Raw genomic sequence first — 18,387 nt, forward strand, 5'->3', positions numbered from 1 at the left:
TTCTGTGGAGAACCAAAAGTACAGGAAGAAGCAAAACATTGTGCTACATCAGATTCTGTGGACTTGCCTTCTGCCGACTGCATCAACCACCTGTCATTCTCTTAGGCTGACATAGTGATTCCCTGTTCATGGGTACATGAAGCTTACAGCATTTAGGTGCACTGAATGAACACATCAGAAGCCAATTAGGGGGCATGGAGTAGAGATTCCCATTGGGCTGTGTGACCCAACACTTTTTCAGTGTGATGATTGCACACAGTAGATTTCCAGTAGGGTTGCCAGCTCTGGGTTGGGAAATAGCTGGAGATTTGGGGGATGAAGCCTGAGGAGGGTGGGATTTGGGGAGGGGAGGGGCTTCAATAAGTAATACCATAGAGTTCACCTTCCAAAGTGGCCATTTTCTTCAGGTGGACTGATCTCTGTCACCTAGAGATCAGTTGTAATCACAGGAGACCTCCAACTACCACCTGGAGGTTGGCAACCTGACTTTCCAGTATATCGTAGTAGAAAAGGGCAAGAGTACAGTATATAGTAGTAGAAAATAGTATATAGTAGTAGAAAGTATATAGTAGTAGAAAGTATATAGAGTAGTAGTCCAGTATATAGTAGTAGAAAAGGGCAAGAGTCCAGTAGCACCAGGTACTACTGGACTCTTGCCCTTTTCTACTACTGCAGACAGACTAACACGGCTACCCACTGTGAATTATTTCCAGTATATCGGTACCACTTGAGTGAAATATGATCCTAGTCAAATGTATACAGCACAATACACTCCTCCAAGGACTTTGAACTACTAGCTTTACAATGAATGTGGTGGGAAGATACCTTAATTTGGCATGCTATTTCCTGTCTGCTTTCTAAAATGGTACAATCAATGAGTCAATAGTATGACATGTTTTTCAAATGTTTGAATCACTTCCTAATGACTGGCAGCTCTTGTAGACTTCATCTTGAATTAAGGAGGCTTGCTACAATAAAATGTTGCATAAAGCTTGGTAGGAATGAAGTACACAGTAAACAAGAGAGCACAAAGCAAGCAGACAGTGGGACTAGGAAAGCCAGCAGTAGGTATGCAATATATTGAATATACCCAACAGGGTGCAAAATGGGCAGTGCTGATTGACAGAAGCAAGGCTGATCAAAGGCTCTTGCTCTGTGGAAATCTGGAGAATGGTACTGTACTATTATCGTGATCCTTAAATTTTTCTCCTGCCCATTATACCTTTGTGCAGGGGAACATCTCTTCTAACCTGGTCTATTCAGTTCCAAGCTGAGGCCTAGGTCATGGTCAGGGAGGAGAGGCTAAAGGGAAAAGAGCACTGGGGGGCTAGCTTAGATCCTCCGTCTGCCCTGCTGTCCAGTTCAGACACATCTTCTTCTAAGTGCCAAGGGTGTTTGTAGGAAGTAGGAAGGTGACATCGAAAGGTGCTGCCACAACAGCAATTGGATATTGATTCTGATGGGTTCTTCGTGTATAAAGTGCTGTGATGATGCATACATTTGTTAGGATTTCTTGGGAAATGTCTACTTTTCAATAAGAGCTAGCCAAAGGCATCGAGACCTGAATACAGAAGTTTATATGCCCAGGGTCAGGATATGGGCTCTTGCACTTGTTTCATATTCTGATAAAAAGAGGTAATTACATTTGTTTAAAAAAATAGCAGTTAAACACTTGTGTCTCCCCCCCCCCCCGATCTAATTGGGCACTTTCATATTCACATTTACAGAGTTAAACAGATAGGGAAGGGTGAGAACCAATCCTTTAACTAGAATGAGAAAAGGTGGAAATTAACATAATTCAGCTACACTCTCCAATACAAGACCACAAAACAAAAAGAAATCAAACGTACTGGAACCTACATTGTAGTAGATTATTGTGCATATCAGTTGTGTTTATAATAAACATTTGTTGGTAAAACCTACTTATTACTATGTTTTAACTGTTATGCTAGGTCAGCTAGAGACTTCCATAGTAAATGCTTTATCAGCGCAGCGCTATAAAGAGTTACTCCAGTCTAAGCCAATCTAAACTTTCCAGATCTTCCTGTGCCCTTTGGGACCTAAAATTATCTCTGCTAGGGTTGTAGGTGCATCTGATTCTCATACCACTTCTTTCCTATCCATCTGCCTTGTTTAATATGCATACCACTCAATTCTCCCATGAGCTCCCACACACTCATCATTTCCACCTTGGGTTGTAGATACTCATCTCCATTTACAATGTGAGTTAATTCTACAGCTGCAAGGACTCACTACACCTGAGTGCTCCATTTCTGGATAAACCCCAACTGGCGAAAGATCTCTTTCCACTAAGACTTTTAACATAGTTTGCACCATCCCTGTTGCTAAAGCCTCACACCCAATTTGAGAAAGAAATAATAAATTACAGAATACTTGTCAAGAGTTTAATTCATCACTGCAGATCATTCTTTTAAATCCCTGTCTCTTCCCTGCCCTGCTTCCTACCCTCTGCCCCTTCAGTTCCTTCCTTTGTTTCTAGCTGCTGCCAGCAGTTCTTTCCTCACCCTGTCTAGAAAGTGTCTCAGTGTTCTGGTTGCTGTCTCTTCCCAAGGCCCGAGGTCTGGAAGGAACAGCACACACAGCCTTTGTTGTTCTTGGTAGTGTGGGACTCCCTCACCTAACACTCAGTCTCTTGTCTGCTTTCTTCCAGCAATTGCTCTTTTTCTCCGGCAAGCCAGCGGATGAAAAATTGCACCCCTGTTTCTAATTTGAACAGTTCCCTTTCAGACATTGTAAATTGTTTTGGAATCACTCTGTTTCAGGTGATGCATTTCAAAATGCATGCCAAACTAGACAAGATACATGATCAGAACTTCCACTTTTTTGTTTGTTTGAAAGCAGCCAGAGTAATGAATGTAATGAATTAACTAGGATGGTTAATGCTTTTCCCTAACCAATTTTCCTTGATCTAAATTTCTCCTCACCTCCACAGGTGCTGGAATTTTTCCTTGTGGGGCAAAAAACACCTTTAGATTAGATTGCACAAACAACCCATGGGGAAGGATTTGGAACACCTCCCCCAGAGATGTGACCTAACCAATTTCAACATGCACACACAGCTCTGTGGTTGCTTTTATGTTCTTTTTAACGAAGCTTTTTAAAAATAATCATGGATATCCTTTAATCTCAATTGATTGGGCTCTAACTCTGCAAAGATTTGATTTGTCGAAGTTATTAAGCCAGTATCATCTGCAATTATTTAACTGAAGATTTTTTTTCATTTATCAATTACTAGCTAAGAGTGTTACCCTACCACCAATGTCTCTTAAAGCACACACGATTAATCTTTAAACTCATGGATTTGCCTACTGGGGTTTGGCATTTAGAATCTATTCTTTGTAATTGCAATACACTGCAGTGCACAATTTCTTGAAATCTCTTTAATTACTATTTTAGCTCAAAAGAAGATGTGCAGCTTGAAGAAATCTGTTTTAGGATGTGCCTTGACTGGAAATGACTCTAAAGGTTTATTTTACTAGTTCAGTGGGACCACCTTTGCACGTCTGTCCCAGTATATTGTTTCTGAACTTAATACTTGATTAACAGTCTGCATAATCAAAGGGAAGGTGTATTTTAATCAACTACATTCATTTTAATCACAGATGGGACTTACGAAACCAGTCATTATTTATTTACCACTCCTCGGACTCCTATGTAGTAAAATGCTGTTCCGCTAGAATACTTGTGAGTGTTTAACTTGATTTATTTTTGCAGGTGAAAATCCTTTGGCAGATGATCAAAGTAACCATGACATTAACTCAGTTGCTGGAGTACTGAAGCTCTATTTCCGGGGGCTGGAGAACCCTGTCTTTCCTAAGGAAAGATTTAATGATCTTATTTCTTGCGTCCGTAAGTTACATTTGTTCTTATGGCCTCTCAAAGTAGATTTTCACAAATATAGTAGCTGTCCCCCAAAAAACAAATAATCTCAGTTTTTCTTAAGATAATTTACTGACATCTGCAAATATATATGAACATCCAGTAATGCGCAGATATGTTGCTGGGGGCCTTCCTTGCTCTTTAGGAAAAATATATAACGTAACTCTGTGTTGCCCGTGCAGTGTATTTTATACTGTATTTATCCTCCATCTTCTTTGCTTCTTGGTAAGGAAATAACTGTGTTGTACTCAAATATACTACTTTGAGTAGTTGACATAATTGAAGTATTTTTTATTCAAATATAACTAATCAATAATTTTTTGTATTAACATCAGGTTTATACCAACAAAAGAACAATTTATACTTTGTTTAAACAGCCTGTACTTAATCATTGATGTTTTGGACCAGAATCTATTTAATTTCTTCTCTTTAAGATTTATACATTTGTATCCAAACTTAATTTTTTGCCGGCTCAAGGACAGGGGGATGATTTTTTTTGCTAATTTCACTTTCACTGCTGATCACAATATAATACTGAGCACTGTTCATGGGCAACCCCTGATCCACCAGAGGTAGTGTTTCGGGGGGTCCAGGGGGCTTTTTTAGGAAGGGGAAGGTTGGGGAAATGTCATATTTATTGTATATTGTATATCAAATTATTAGTAAAAACTCCTTATCAACTGGAACATAATCATGTAAACAGTATTGACAGAGAAGTTTAAAAATGGTTTGGCTTCACACCTCATACAGTCCTCTCCTCCACCATCACATAGCCAATAAAGCCTGAGCTGTTTCTTTGTACTTTACAGGAATAGAAAATCTCTATGAGAGAGCTCTTCACATACGTAAACTCCTGCTTACTTTGCCCAGATCTGTCCTTATAGTGCTGAGATATCTCTTTGCCTTCCTGAATCAGTAAGTATCTTCCTGTCACAGCAACAAAATAATTGGTGAGAGAAATACATCTGTTTCAGAAAGCCTTCTTTTCTTTTGCCTCTTTTTTATTGGGAAAAAACAGCCTTTCGCAGTACAGTGATGAAAATATGATGGATCCTTACAACCTGGCCATTTGTTTTGGCCCAACGCTAATGCCTGTTCCAGACATACAAGAACAGGTGTCATGCCAGGCTCACGTGAATGAAATAATCAAAACTATCATCATTCATCACGAGACCATTTTTCCAGATGCTAAGGAGCTTGATGGCCCGGTTTATGAAAAATGTATGGCAGGAGATGACTACTGGTAAGATAGAGGATGTTCTTTAAGTCTTCTGCTATCATTAGCTTGACAATTTATGTATAAATAACATAAACAAAAAACATGCCTGAAAGTATGTTTTGGATCAGTCAAAAAAATTGCTGTGCCTCTATTTTAGCAATTGCAAAAACATTTTTTTACAACTCTACTGCCTTTAAAGCTTTACGCAGATGGGCAAATTATTCAGCACCGATGGCACAGTTATGTGAAATGAAAATGCTTGCATAGATTTGTTGAAAAATTGGCCCTACTGTTGTGAAGAACTGAGCTAGTTTGCAAATTAGGAGGAGGGATATAGGGGGCACCCCGAATGAAATCCACAGATGAGACCTAAGTTTTTTGTTTGTTTTTTGTAGCAGAAGCTGATCCCCTCCTGTCCCCAGTAGGATACAACCTAAATAGACAAAAGCAATAATTCTCTGGTTCCTATTGGCCGTTTAAATAGGAACGCACCCCAAATCTTGCCTGCTCATTCTTCTGCTGGAGTTCAAATATGGGTACGTTTAGCCTTAGATCCTGACATTGCCCCAGGTTCAAGAAAAGGGTTAAAGCAGTTAGTGGAGCACTTCCCAAGTGGCTGCAAAATTCCCTCAGACTGTGTATGCAGTAGACTTTGAAGAAGCTGGGGCTCTTGGGGTACACCAGGATGCCTTGCTTGACAGGAAGGAGCATCTGAACAGACCAGGTGGGAAGAGGAGGGTAAGGTAGCAAGTTGAAGAGTGATATTATGGTTAAAATATGGAATAGAATAAACAAAGCAATGCTGAAGACCAGACTGTACTCCTCAGCCAGGGACAGATAGTGACAGAGAAATGTGGAGAGAACCATTCATTTCCAAGCAATCCCTTTTGATGCAACTTTTGATATATTAAAAACTATATTCAGGAGTAGCAATGCCTTCTTCTGTCTTCTGTTTTCTAAACTGCCAACAAGCCTGATTTGCACACATCTTGGTTAAAAGTAATATTTGATTTCAACCAGAGAGAAAATATAACATGGTCTGCATATATTCTAAGATCTAGATTTTTTTGTTACATTTATTTTTAATGGCTGACTGGTACAAAGCACATTGTCTTAACTGAAAATATTGTGATTATATGAGAAGCAGGGATTTGATGTGATTGCTCACTGGATGATTTTAATGAGTCATATATCTGTCCACAAAGTATTAACTCACATGTTTTGTGCCTGCAGTGATAGTCCTTATAGTGAACATGGTACCTTAGAAGAAGTGGACCTGGATGCTGGTACAGAGCCACACACCAGTGAGGATGGTATGACCTGTTTTTCAGTTCATAGGAATAGGTGATTCACAGAGGAAATGCTGTTTTCTTCATTACAGCTCATGTTAAATAAAGAATGTCTGACATAATATCCTTGATTCAAATTTTTTATATATAATTTTTGTTTGTAACACTGATCAGTCTGTCATTATCCAGCTGTTTCCTTGCTTCTTTCCTGGTTAATACAGTTACCGGAAGGTCAAGTGAAAAATTTCTGCACTCATCAGCACATAACATTTTTTGGTGCAGCTTGATGTTCTAAATGCCATCTTAAATTCCGTTTTGCAAGATGCTAAACTGAAGTAATTTTTTTGTTTTCCATGGTAAAGAAAAACAATCAAGGCCTCTTTTTCATCATTGTTATTATTTATTTATTTCATTTCATTTATTAGATTGTTATCCTACCCTCATCCCAGCCGAAGATCAGCTTCCTACAAAGATTAGCCCCACACTCAACCACAAATCTCTTGCATAATGTCCTTGATTCAAATGATTTAGGGTCTGCTATCTGAAGCTCATGCTTCAATAAAGCCATTCTTAAGATGCATTGAACTCTTTTACACTGCAATAAGCTACTATTTTGAAATCCAGACTTTAGAAGTGGCCCAAACTTACTTTCTTCCATAAGTACTTTAATTACTGTGGCTTGGAGGTCTGTATGTGGATGGAATCATGGCATTCCACCAAAGATCACAAGACCTCTTTCATCAAGTTGCTTTGAACGGCTGTAATAATTTGGTGCCAAAAATATTTCCCACCTGAAAGCAGTATTCTACAGACTTTGGTCCAGACCCTAAATCAAAAGCATTTAGAGGAGGACCATGAAAGAATACTGGTGTTTCCACTTAGATAGTGACGGTTCACCCAAATGATCCAAGTGGTTGCTTTGAGCCCCAGATTGGCAGGGGCAGCATACAGCGTGGTGTAGTGGTTAAGAGCGGTGGTATGGAGCGGCGGACTCTAATCTGAAGAACCGGGTTTGATTCTCCACTTCTACCCATGAAGCCAGCTGGGTGACCTTAGACTAGTTACAGCTCTCTTACAACTCTTTCAGCCCCAACTACTTCACAGGGTTTCTGTTGTGGGGAGGGGAAGGGAAGGTGAGTTTAAGCCTGTTTGATTCTTTCTTAAGTGGTAGAGAAAGTCAGCATATAAAAGCCAACTCTTCTTCTTCATACCACATGCGCCTTTTCTGCTACTTTCCTGCTGAGCTCCAAGGCAAGATTCAGAAGCACTACACCTGGTGCCCACCAGCAAAGGATGAAGGGGCTTGGGACAGTGAAATGCTTTGGGCTGTCCCTATATGTACACTGCTGGCAGCAAGCCAGTACACTTGTCCTAGAGAATTCCATGCTTCTAGCTGCCTTACAGATCCCAAGACTCTTTTTAGTCTCTGCATGTCTCATTACAAGATAGCGTGGGTGGGTGGCCAAGTAAGTCTTCAGTAGAACAGCAAGATTCGAGTTCAGAAGCTTCTTTAAGACCAAGATTTTCCAGGGTATAAGCTTTCGACCCTCTGATGAAGGGTCTGATGAAGGGAGCTTTGACTCTCAAGAGCTTATACCCTGGAAATCTGTTTGTTCTTTAAGGTGCTACTGGACTCGAATCTTGCTCTGTATCACTACAGGTATTTGAAATGTATGGAAAGGGTTCAACAACTCCTGAGGCAGCTAGTCCTATGTCACCTGAGATTTGTTGATAAATATTTCTAGATAGTTATTTCTGGATCTGAAAAACTGAGCTGTAACTCACGAAAGCTCATACCGTGCCAGAAATTTTGTTAGTCTTTAAGATGCTACTAGATTCTTGCTCTTTTCTGCTGTTACAGACTAACACGGCTACTCATCGTGATCTATCGGGATTATGCTTGCATTTTTCCACCGTCAGAGGTCGCCTCGCTCTCCCTTCACATTTTCGCGCAATTTGCTGCGTTTTCTGGATTCATGTTTAGCCAGCATCCAGAAAACTCCAGTAAAACGCACAGAAACACTCAGGGAGAGCGAAGCATCCTCTAACAGTCGGAAAATGCATGCATAATCAAGGCAAAGGCCTGAAGTAGACAGTGGGGTTACCGCAAGGAAACAGCCATGCATAAATGGCCTCAGTTTGCTTTCATTAGCCATTCATGCTACATGGTCCTTATTGCTGGAAACTGTTTTTCAGATTTTATCATCTTTATGGGTTTGTCTTTTCTTCACAGAATGTGAACCAATAGAAGCTATTGCCAAGTTTGATTACATAGGAAGATCTGCACGAGAGCTCTCCTTCAAAAAAGGAGCCTCCCTGCTTTTATATCATCGAGCTTCTGATGACTGGTGGGAAGGAAGACATAATGGAATTGATGGCCTTGTGCCTCACCAATACATAGTGGTTCAGGATATGTAAGCAACAATTCATTCTTCTGAAATGCTTGAGCTACTGAATCAGACCAGCCTGGTCCAATATTTTCTACCAATTGAATGAACTTCTTCAGGCCATTCATTCTACAATTGTGTAGCCTTGTGGTTCTGCACTGAAGGCCAGAAGGCGGGGGAAATGGGATGTTGTTTAGGGGTGGGAATAGGGATCTAAAGGATCGGTTCATTGCTTGGTGGCATAGCATCTGCTTTGCATATAGGATCACCTGCAGTTAAAGATCACCTGCTGTTAAAAAGGACCAAGTGGTAGGTGATGTGAAAGGCCTCCACCCTGGGATCTTGAAGAGCATCTGCTAGTCAGAGTACATAGTGCTGATCTTGATAGACAGATGGTCTGATTCAATATAAGGCAACTTCATGTGCTCACATGTTGCAATACAAAGGATCAGAATGTAGGATAATTTGTTAATGCAAAAAAAAAGTTTGCATAATTCCCTGTTGTGTATGCACTCGTTCTTTCTCCGTCTATCTGAAACTGCAAGCAGGAACTTTGCTCACAGCAGCTGGAAGAAGGAGCAAGCAAAAGGCAACATTACAGGAGCATTATAATACCAGCCTTCCACCTCACAGCATTAAACTCAAAACCATTTTCATTTTCAGGATCAAATTCTATGTTATGTATTGCCTGTACAAATTTTTCATAAATTATGGGTCCAGGGCCAGCAGCCCTGCCCCATAGCCTCACCCAGCATGCACCTGGGAACTGGCCAGCAAAGGAGGCCGGCAGCAGCTTAGGCCTGGGCAGGCTAGCAGAGCAGCCTCTTATAGCCTCAGGGGAGGGCAGGGCAGGAGAGGGGCAGGCCTGGCTAGGGATGCCATTGGGCCAGATTCCCTACAAACACCATAGACCTGCCCCTAAGGAGAGAGTGTTAGGGGAGTCCAGGGTCAGCCTGCCTCCAGACAATCCTCTCCCAGGGATAGCTGAGGAAGGGCCAGGCCAAGCCTTTGCAGCCAAAGGACTGGCACAAGGCCAGAGAGGGGGGGCTCAGGGTACAGCTGAACCTCTCTCCTTTCTCTAAACTGAGACTCAATCTTTGGGCCTGCTGAAGAAAGGCTGCTGGAGGGCACTTGCGCCCAGGACTACGGCACACAGGAGTTGGAGCAAGACATTATGAAATAGCACTTTTTGTTTCTACAGTCTTCAGCATTATTCTTAAATAAAAATAGAGCTTCTGTTTTGGAAATTACATTTTCTGTCTACTAAATGCATCAACACTGCTATTAAATGTAATTTGAAATTGTGTTATTTTTTGCGGCCTAATCTGTATTGGCTGCCATTTGGAATATTAAATATAATCCATGGGGCGTTTACAAAATTGAAACTAGAAACCAAACTCTGAAGTACGATATTTCTGAGGATAATCCAGTTGTGGAGCGTTTCTTCCCCCTCCCCTATAGCAGCTTCATAGTCGACATCCCTTAACCATGCAAGTACTTCATGGCTACAAAAAGAATCATTAAAATGGTTGGTAGTGAGAGTGAGACAATCTGAAAGATGCTCAAGGGGTGTAACAAAGAAAAAAGTCAGGAGTGCGGTTATTCTTTCCATCTCAAGAACATCAGTTTCTCAAGCATAATGTTGTATTTTCTCTACTCAGGGATGATACGTTCTCAGATACACTGAGCCAGAAAGGAGATAGTGAAGCCAGCAGTGGGCCAATCACAGAGGACAAGTCTTCATCTAAAGATATGAATTCGCCAACTGATCGTCATTCTGATATCTTCTTAGGAAGGTAAATTTATTTACTTACTTTATTTATAGTCCACCTTCCACGCTGAAACTCAAGGTAGATTACTAAATTTAAAAGCCATTTAACTAAATAGTAAGAAACTGTATTTCCTTAGCATTGATACTGTCACTGTGTGGCAGTTGAGAGTTTATCACACACGTGATCTTGGTAGTCCCGGCAACAATCATATAAGAGAGTCCAATTTTATTACTTAGGATTTTGAGTGGCTTGCCTAAGATCACTTAGAAATTTCAAGGTGAAGGTAATATGGGACCTAATGTCATCATAGCTCACATCCTCTTACTACTGCACTATATCAGCAAATTGTTTGATCTCGTAATGCCAGGGATTCTTTATCTAGAGATTAGTTTGATCTCCCATGATTTCTGTCTGTTACTGTGCAGGCAACGCAAGAAAAACGAACTCCCACTTCCTGGGAGACGCCCTGGCAGGACCAGTGATGGGCACTGTCCAGTTCATCCGCCACACAGCCTTGCTAATTCATCGCTGGAGTTAGGCTCCCCCAGTATGGCAAGCCACAGCACTTCCCGAGCTGTCCTTCAAAACCGCAGCCTCAATACAGACAGCCCAGAGAGGAGGCGTAGGCCTGGTCATGGCAGCCTGACCAATATTAGCAGGCATGAGTCACTGAAGAAAATCGACAGCCCTCCAATTAGGAGATCGACGTCATCTGGCCAGTACCCAGTTTTCAATGATCACAAACCACTGGACCCAGAATCAATTGCTCAGGTGGGCCTTGTTTGTTAATTAATGCACTGTTGCATTTTCTGTTAAGGGGACGGTAGTGTGAGCTTTTGTTACAAATATCGCTTCTCATTTGTGCAGTTACTGTTCTTGTATTCTTTCCTTTTTTCATATACCGACGAAGTATATTTACTTTTGCAGCCAAAATATCTGTGTCCAAATTGACTGGTTATGATACCTTGCCACTCTAAAAGGGGATTTTCTGTTATGATTATCTTTGTCATGGTTCAAGTGAAATGCTAAGCCAGGTTTGGTGCTAGATAATAAGCCCTGAGGTCACACACTTCCTTCAATCCATGAGCTCAGAGTCAATTAATACCTTCCACTTTAGCATCAATAATATTTTGCCATTATAGCTGAATCAGCAAACTATGTTCCTATTTATTTTGTTTACTTAAAATATTTCTAGACCACCTTTCCCTGCTATGTGTGCCCTGTAAAGTAAGATTGCAAACCAGGGTCAAAGTGAAAGACTTTGTTATTTCATCTGGCTTTTCCTCAGTGATCCCTCCTTCCTGCCCTGTTTTAATTGTGTGTGTGTGTGTGTGTGTGTGTGTGTGTAATTTAGCTTTTATGTTTTTTTGTGTGTGTAATTTAGCTTTGGTTTTAAAATTTTGTTTTTATTACGTTTTTAATCTGTTAGCCCCCTTGGTGGCCCTGTTGAGGGTGGAAAAGTGGGTGTAAACATTTTAAATAAAATAAATAAATAACCCATAGTTTGCAATCCTGGTTTTTTGTGGGTGGGAGAGCTTAGTTTGCTAATTCAGATGCAATGGCTGTTGCTTGTGATATACAGAAAGTCACTCAGACCATGTCAGGCAAGGGGAGCACTTGAGACCAGGCCTTGGTGACATGGTTGGTATACATGTCCTCTGTGTCTTTGCAAGATGCCTGGATATGAGACAGATGAAGGAGATGGAAGATACCACTGAAACCCTGGTTTATTCTTCTATTTTACTTGTGCTTGATTATTCTGTTGCCATTTTGTTGGTCTTCCTTGATTTAATCTAAAAGCACTTGTATCTATTTTTCAATGTTCAGCTTGGTTGTAAATATGATAATGTTTCTCCTTCGTGTTGCCCTGAATTCCTTTTCCATGTCGTATTAATTTTAAAAACTTATTTCTTGATTTTAAATAATTGCACTTGTCTACCTTTCTTTCAAAAATCTGTTTTTGTAATTCTAGGGACTTTGGTGTCAGTTTTTTAGTTAGCTCAAAGGTAACATCGGTTATCTCACACCTCCAGATCCTTTAGGAACTTTCTGTCTCTTGGTATTTATAAAATCCAGTCCCCCCATTCTTTAGAAAATGTCTCACATGAATACATGAAGCTGCCTTATATTGAATCAGACCGTTGGTCCATCAAGACCAGTATTGTCTGCTCTGACTGCCTCAGCTTTCCTGGGTCTCAGGTAGAGGTTTTTCACATCACCTACTTGCCTAGTCCTTTTAACTGGAGATGCCAGGGATTGAACCTGGGAACTTCTGAATGACAAGCAGATGCTCTTCTGCTAACCATGGCCCCATCCCAAATATTCGTCTCAAGACCAACCTATTTTCACATTGTTTTCCTAATTATTCTTGTTTTTAAATTAAGTGCTATCTTTCCTCTTTGTCTTTCTTTAGCTCCTTCCCCTTTCTTTTTATTTGCATATCTTTTTTTTAGATTGTAAACCTGTATTAGCGGGATTCTCTTTTTGTTAATTCTACTGATATCGTACCTTTTGACTTAGTACATTTCCTAAGGCAGCCAGCAACAATCAACTAAAACACTACCAATTAAAACCCAAACGAAATGTTGGAACAACTGCAGCATACAAATTAATATGTCTGCAGAAGAGAGCAGAAGCTAAAGAATATACTCAGAAATCAAATTCTTTTCTGAAAAGTGCCATCTTTGCCTCTGAAATGTTAGCAGAGAAAAAGCAACACAATCTTTCCTCAAAACCATTCCAGAGTCTTGTTGCCTCTGCTGAAAAGGCTCTGCCCTATCAGAATTCCAGCATTAGAGATATACAAAGAGGCCGCTTACAAATAACATAGCCCTTGCTAACCTGATTTTTGTCATCAAAGATAGCTAATGAAGTGACATTGTGGCCCCAATATTGTGTGTGAGTCAACCCTCAGATAACAGCACTTGGACTTTTATATGGGCAAAGGGTGTACCATCAGCATCATAAAAACGCAGTCCCATTACAGAACATGCAGCAACTTTTTTTTCTTTCAAACTGTACATTCTTTGATTAGAAGATTATTTGTGAATATACTTTCTGAAACCATTTTTAGCAGGTTCTAGCCTCCTTTACTATGAAGTTTGATGCAGCTCAGTAATTTACAAAGACAGCGCTTATGGTCTTCTCAGATTATCCGTATATAGGGCAACAAGTATTGTAATGAGGTCACACTTGTGGTTCCTACTTTGCATTCAGAATTCAGAAGCTCGACCTTAATGAAATGCTCTTGTTGCTGAGGATGTTCCATTTTCCCAGCAAACTGCAAGCAGGGCAAAATGTGATTCCCAACTCATGCATCTATTGTCAATGCAAAGGCTGTGTCAAATGTGGCTGTGCAAGTCTCGTGGCTGCTATTGGACAGTACCAGTGGTGACACTGCTGCTGAGCAGCAGTAACTCTCTGCCCTGTTTGTATGCCTGCATGCATGCACACGCATCTCCTTATGGCTTCACAAACATTGTTCTAAAGCACTTAAGAAGTGCTAGCTTTTCTGAAAGTTTGAAATGCACATCTGCCCCTGTCCCCACTCTGCACCAGCCCACCATTTCTGGAGCCTCTGCTTGGGATTTTAAAATTTTCGTAGATCCTGTCTGCTTCCCATCTCATTTATTTTTTAAAAACCTTCTTCCTTACGAAAAGATTGCAGCAAGACTACTTCCTTCATGATTGACCTGAGCTAGATAGCCCAGGCTAGCCTGAACTCATTAGATCTCGGAAGCTAAGCAGGGTTGGCTCTGGTTAGTACATGGATGGGAGACCATCAAGGAATACCAGGGTCACGATGCAGAGACAAACCACCTATGAATGTCTCTTGCCTTGAAAGCCCTATGGAGTTGCCATAAATAAGCTGAAACTTGACAGAAAAAAATTATGATTGAACACAGAATATTCAGCTACAGATGCTAGCAGTTGTATAGCATTCATTCTTCTTTTTTTAATTCTCTCCAAAGGCCCTTGAACTAAAGCATAGGAATTGTGCTTCAAGCAAGCAAGAAACACCTGGTATTGTTCTTGTTTAATCTATTTGTAACTCTTGATGACCAAATGGCTTCCACACTTAGTGTTCTTTCTCTTTTAGCAAAACTGTTTTTGAAATAATAAGCCACCTCTTGATCCTCTTATTCATTGGCTCGCTTCAGCTTTCCTGCTCTCCTTCTGCCTCCCCACACCCCTCCACCATAATCTAGCTGCCTCCCCTGTTTCCCAGGCTGCTTCATCACTATGGCTTTTCTTCAACCAGCAGAGCTTTTCTTGTTCGCAAACATCTATGACCCGTTTACCTTGTTGTGGTGTAGTGGTTAAAAGCATGGTGTAGTGGTTAAAAGTGGTGGTTTGGAGTGGTGGACTCTAATCTCGAGAACTGGGTTTGATTCCCCATTCTTCCACATGAGTGGCGAATGCTAGACTGGTGAACCGGGTTGATTTCTCCACGCTTACACACGAAGCCAGCTGGGTGACCTTGGGCTAGTCACAGCTCTCTTAGAGTTCTCTCAGCCTCACCTACCTCACAGGGTGTCTATTGTGGGGAGGGGAAGGGAAGGTGATTGTAAACCGTTTTGATTCTTCCTTAAGTGGGAGAGAAAGTTGGCAAATAAAAACCAACTCTTCTTCTGAGTGCCTCTTATTCACGCTTTGTCCTTGGCTTTAAGCTTTTTATACTTCACATGGTAAAGCTTTAGCAGTGAAGTGTCTACTGTATAGTGTCTGTCGCAGTTGAAACTAGTAAGCATGTTCTCTGAAAAAATAAAACCAGAAGCAGTCCTTTGCATTCAGACTGTTGCAAACAGTTTGGGTGGCAAGTTTGAACTGGTTTAGTGGGTAATTGGTGGGGGTTAATATTATAAGGTTATGAGCACAAGGTTTTTTTTTGAGGCCATATTTTCTTTCTGATGTGCTACTATAAAAGAGTATGAAAAAGGAAATATTAAACATGGCCTTTATTCCAACAATGATTAATAACTTACCATTTAATAAGTTTCCTTCAGAGGCTTCCATATGAATGATTTACTCCACTCAGGCACTCAAACTACAGCAAAGGTTTTTGGAGCATCCATGAAATGTCATCCTCCCCTTCCCCTTCCATTACCTTCAATGGTTTTCCCTCTTTTACTACTGTGTTTCCACAACCTGCTTTGATTCAATGTTTCTGGAAATACCAGATTCGAAGCGAATTAATCCACATGTGGATGGGAAGATGTGGGCTTCTGAACCCTACCCACCCACATCCACCCCTTTCCCTCCCATTTCTCATAAACACCATTCCTAACCCACCATCACCACTGCTGGCGAGCTTGTTGAAAGCTTTTTTAAAAAAATCAGTAGGACATATATTGCAGTATTATAGTGCTATACCCATAACCTTTTTTTTAGAAGCCAGCAAAAAACATCTCTGATGGCACAGGAGAGGAGCGGAATGAGGGGCACAAGGGGTTGCGGGTGCAAAACACAACAATCACCCAGTGTGGATGCTCCATTGCTATTGCAAATGCCCCTGAAAAAACAATCAGCTCCATGTAGGAGCAGCCAAAATGTCAAGTTTTCAGACTTCAGTAATCTCCACATGTACTTAAGTGTAATTAATAAAGCATAAAATCAATTAAAATTATTTTACATCAGTTATATCTCTTATAGTGGCATTCAATTTCCCTCTTTGTAGTAAGACACTTACCTATCTTATGTCCCCACAGCTGCTTTATCTTTTCCATTCTGAGGCTCTTTCTGCTGATGCCTGCTTAAGTCAAAGGCCCCAAACTACTCAAAGTTAGCCATTGCTAAATCCTATTGAAAACGAGCAGATGTAATAGCTAACTCATGCCATTGGTTTTATTAGGACATCACTAACTTTAAGCAGAATTGGGGCCAAACTGTTTCATAGATATGCTATACATCTGCGCTAAAATATTCACATGACTAAAATAATACTTATCATATTTGGTCTGCTATATAGATACACATGTGCAAACACATAAAGACACATTCCCAGTACTTTATTTGGTGTTCATTACTGAATTTCAGCAATTACTTTTCCCTTTGAACAGGATATTGAAGAAACAATGAACACGGCTTTGAATGAACTCCGAGAACTGGAGCGTCAGAGTTCTGCAAAACATGCACCGGATGTAGTGCTGGATACCTTGGAACAAATGAAACATTCTCCTTCTAGCACCACCTCAACAGAATCATTGAGCCCAGTTCACAACGTCATGTTAAGAAGCACTGAGCCTCATATTCGACGTAGCACTAGCTCTTCTAGTGACACCATGAGTACGTTCAAGCCCATGGTGGCACCCAGAATGGGAGTGCAGCTGAAACCACCTGCACTTAGGCCAAAACCCATAGTTCTTCCAAAAACAAACCCAAGCATTGGCCCTTCCTCTTCATCCCAAGGTCCAGCAGACAAGTCCTGCACCATGTAAAGATGAAGCAGCTCACGTGACGAGCATGGAGTGACCCGCCGAGAGGATGGATTGCCGGTAGCTGTCTTGTGGTTCCATAACTCCTCTGGTTTATGTTTATAATGGGGAAAGTTTTGTTTTTAATGTAGCATCTCAACATTAACATGGGCATTTAACATGGGTTCAGTTTTTAAACTGGACAGTTCTGTCTGTCATTTTAAAACAACAGGGACACATACTTTTACTTGAACTTCTACACCTTATCTAATGAAAGCACCACAGGTCACAGCCAGCATCCCACGTAGTACAATTTACTACTGTAGTTTTTAGACTTTTTAAAGGAATCTTGATAAACGGTTACTTGAATGGGATTCATTAATGGATTTGTCTACTTTTGTGTTACCGGTTCTGACATGAAAAAGAAGGGTGGCAGCTGGGAATTGTCGAGTAACCTATAGGAAGTGACATGGGGAAGTGGAATCCTAGTGGTGCTTCATTTTAAAAGGTGGGTGAGCATGCTGGCAGCGTTAGGACAGCCAACTGGCTTAATAACAGGGATGCATTTGCTTCTGACACTGATCTAGATGGCAGCTGTAGATCAGTTAAAGCTTGTTGCTAGGACCATGTGGGGTAATTTCTAATAGGCTTTTAGTTTTGCAATTCAGCTTGATTTTTCAGTCACCAATACGTCTCAAGCAATTCACTGCAAAACTTGTTTCCAATCCTGAGCCAGCTGGTTGGATGTTTCTGCAGATAGAAAGCTGTAGCTGAACAATTGTTTTTGACAACACATTCCTTGGGCTTATTGCTGTACGGACTTGGGATGAAAATGTTTAAGATTGTGATGCCTATAGTTTGAAGCTGCTGGATTCTACTTAGCAAAAGCGTGTTTCTGGAGTTTGTTTACTAAATGAATTTATCTATTTCTAAACTGGAATAACTCTTTCTGTTGAGGCAAGAGGTTGTTCATAGGCCAAGCTGTTGTTTCCTGCTTTACAATCTGAATAAAAGCTACCAGAACCTCTTTTCTTTTTCCAAAAGATTATGTCAGTACCTTTCTTCATCTGGGTGTTATATACGAAGGAAAGCAATCAAGTTGCATAGGATCTTCAGTGTCATTACATGTGAACTAACTTTACCACTGTTATGCACAAACTAACACTAAGCCATATAATTTATGTGAATGTTTTTTATAAGGTCACCTTCAGTCCACAGGAGAATGTATTGTATATTACTAAGCAGCCACTTAATGGATATCATATGAATATAACATTTTGAGTGTAAACACTTTGAAAAAGAGGGGGTGGGGAGATTGTGCTGATATCTGTAGACCCACTCAAAACAGGATATAAATAAGGAGTTTCCTTTTTCATAGCACGTGTCACTTGAGGAAGCTGCTGTTCT

At 40.6% G+C, this 18,387-nt stretch overlaps 1 protein-coding gene across 1 annotated transcript in view; it reads left to right on the forward strand.

Annotated features, from left to right (window-relative positions):
* The window catches only part of SRGAP1 (SLIT-ROBO Rho GTPase activating protein 1), a 123,841-nt gene extending 106,644 nt beyond the window's left edge, over window positions 1-17,197 (forward strand). The window contains exons 15-22 of the mRNA XM_056847298.1: window positions 3,736-3,870; window positions 4,710-4,815; window positions 4,919-5,143; window positions 6,353-6,432; window positions 8,642-8,822; window positions 10,457-10,591; window positions 10,993-11,338; window positions 16,627-17,197. Coding sequence (XP_056703276.1) covers window positions 3,736-3,870; window positions 4,710-4,815; window positions 4,919-5,143; window positions 6,353-6,432; window positions 8,642-8,822; window positions 10,457-10,591; window positions 10,993-11,338; window positions 16,627-17,004 — 1,586 coding nt within the window. The 3' untranslated portion in view covers window positions 17,005-17,197. The remainder of the gene's footprint in view (window positions 1-3,735; window positions 3,871-4,709; window positions 4,816-4,918; window positions 5,144-6,352; window positions 6,433-8,641; window positions 8,823-10,456; window positions 10,592-10,992; window positions 11,339-16,626) is intronic.
* The last annotated feature ends 1,190 nt before the right edge of the window (window positions 17,198-18,387 follow it).

Source organism: Euleptes europaea, chromosome 3, assembly GCF_029931775.1.
Source record: "Euleptes europaea isolate rEulEur1 chromosome 3, rEulEur1.hap1, whole genome shotgun sequence".
Lineage (NCBI taxonomy): Eukaryota > Metazoa > Chordata > Lepidosauria > Squamata > Sphaerodactylidae > Euleptes > Euleptes europaea.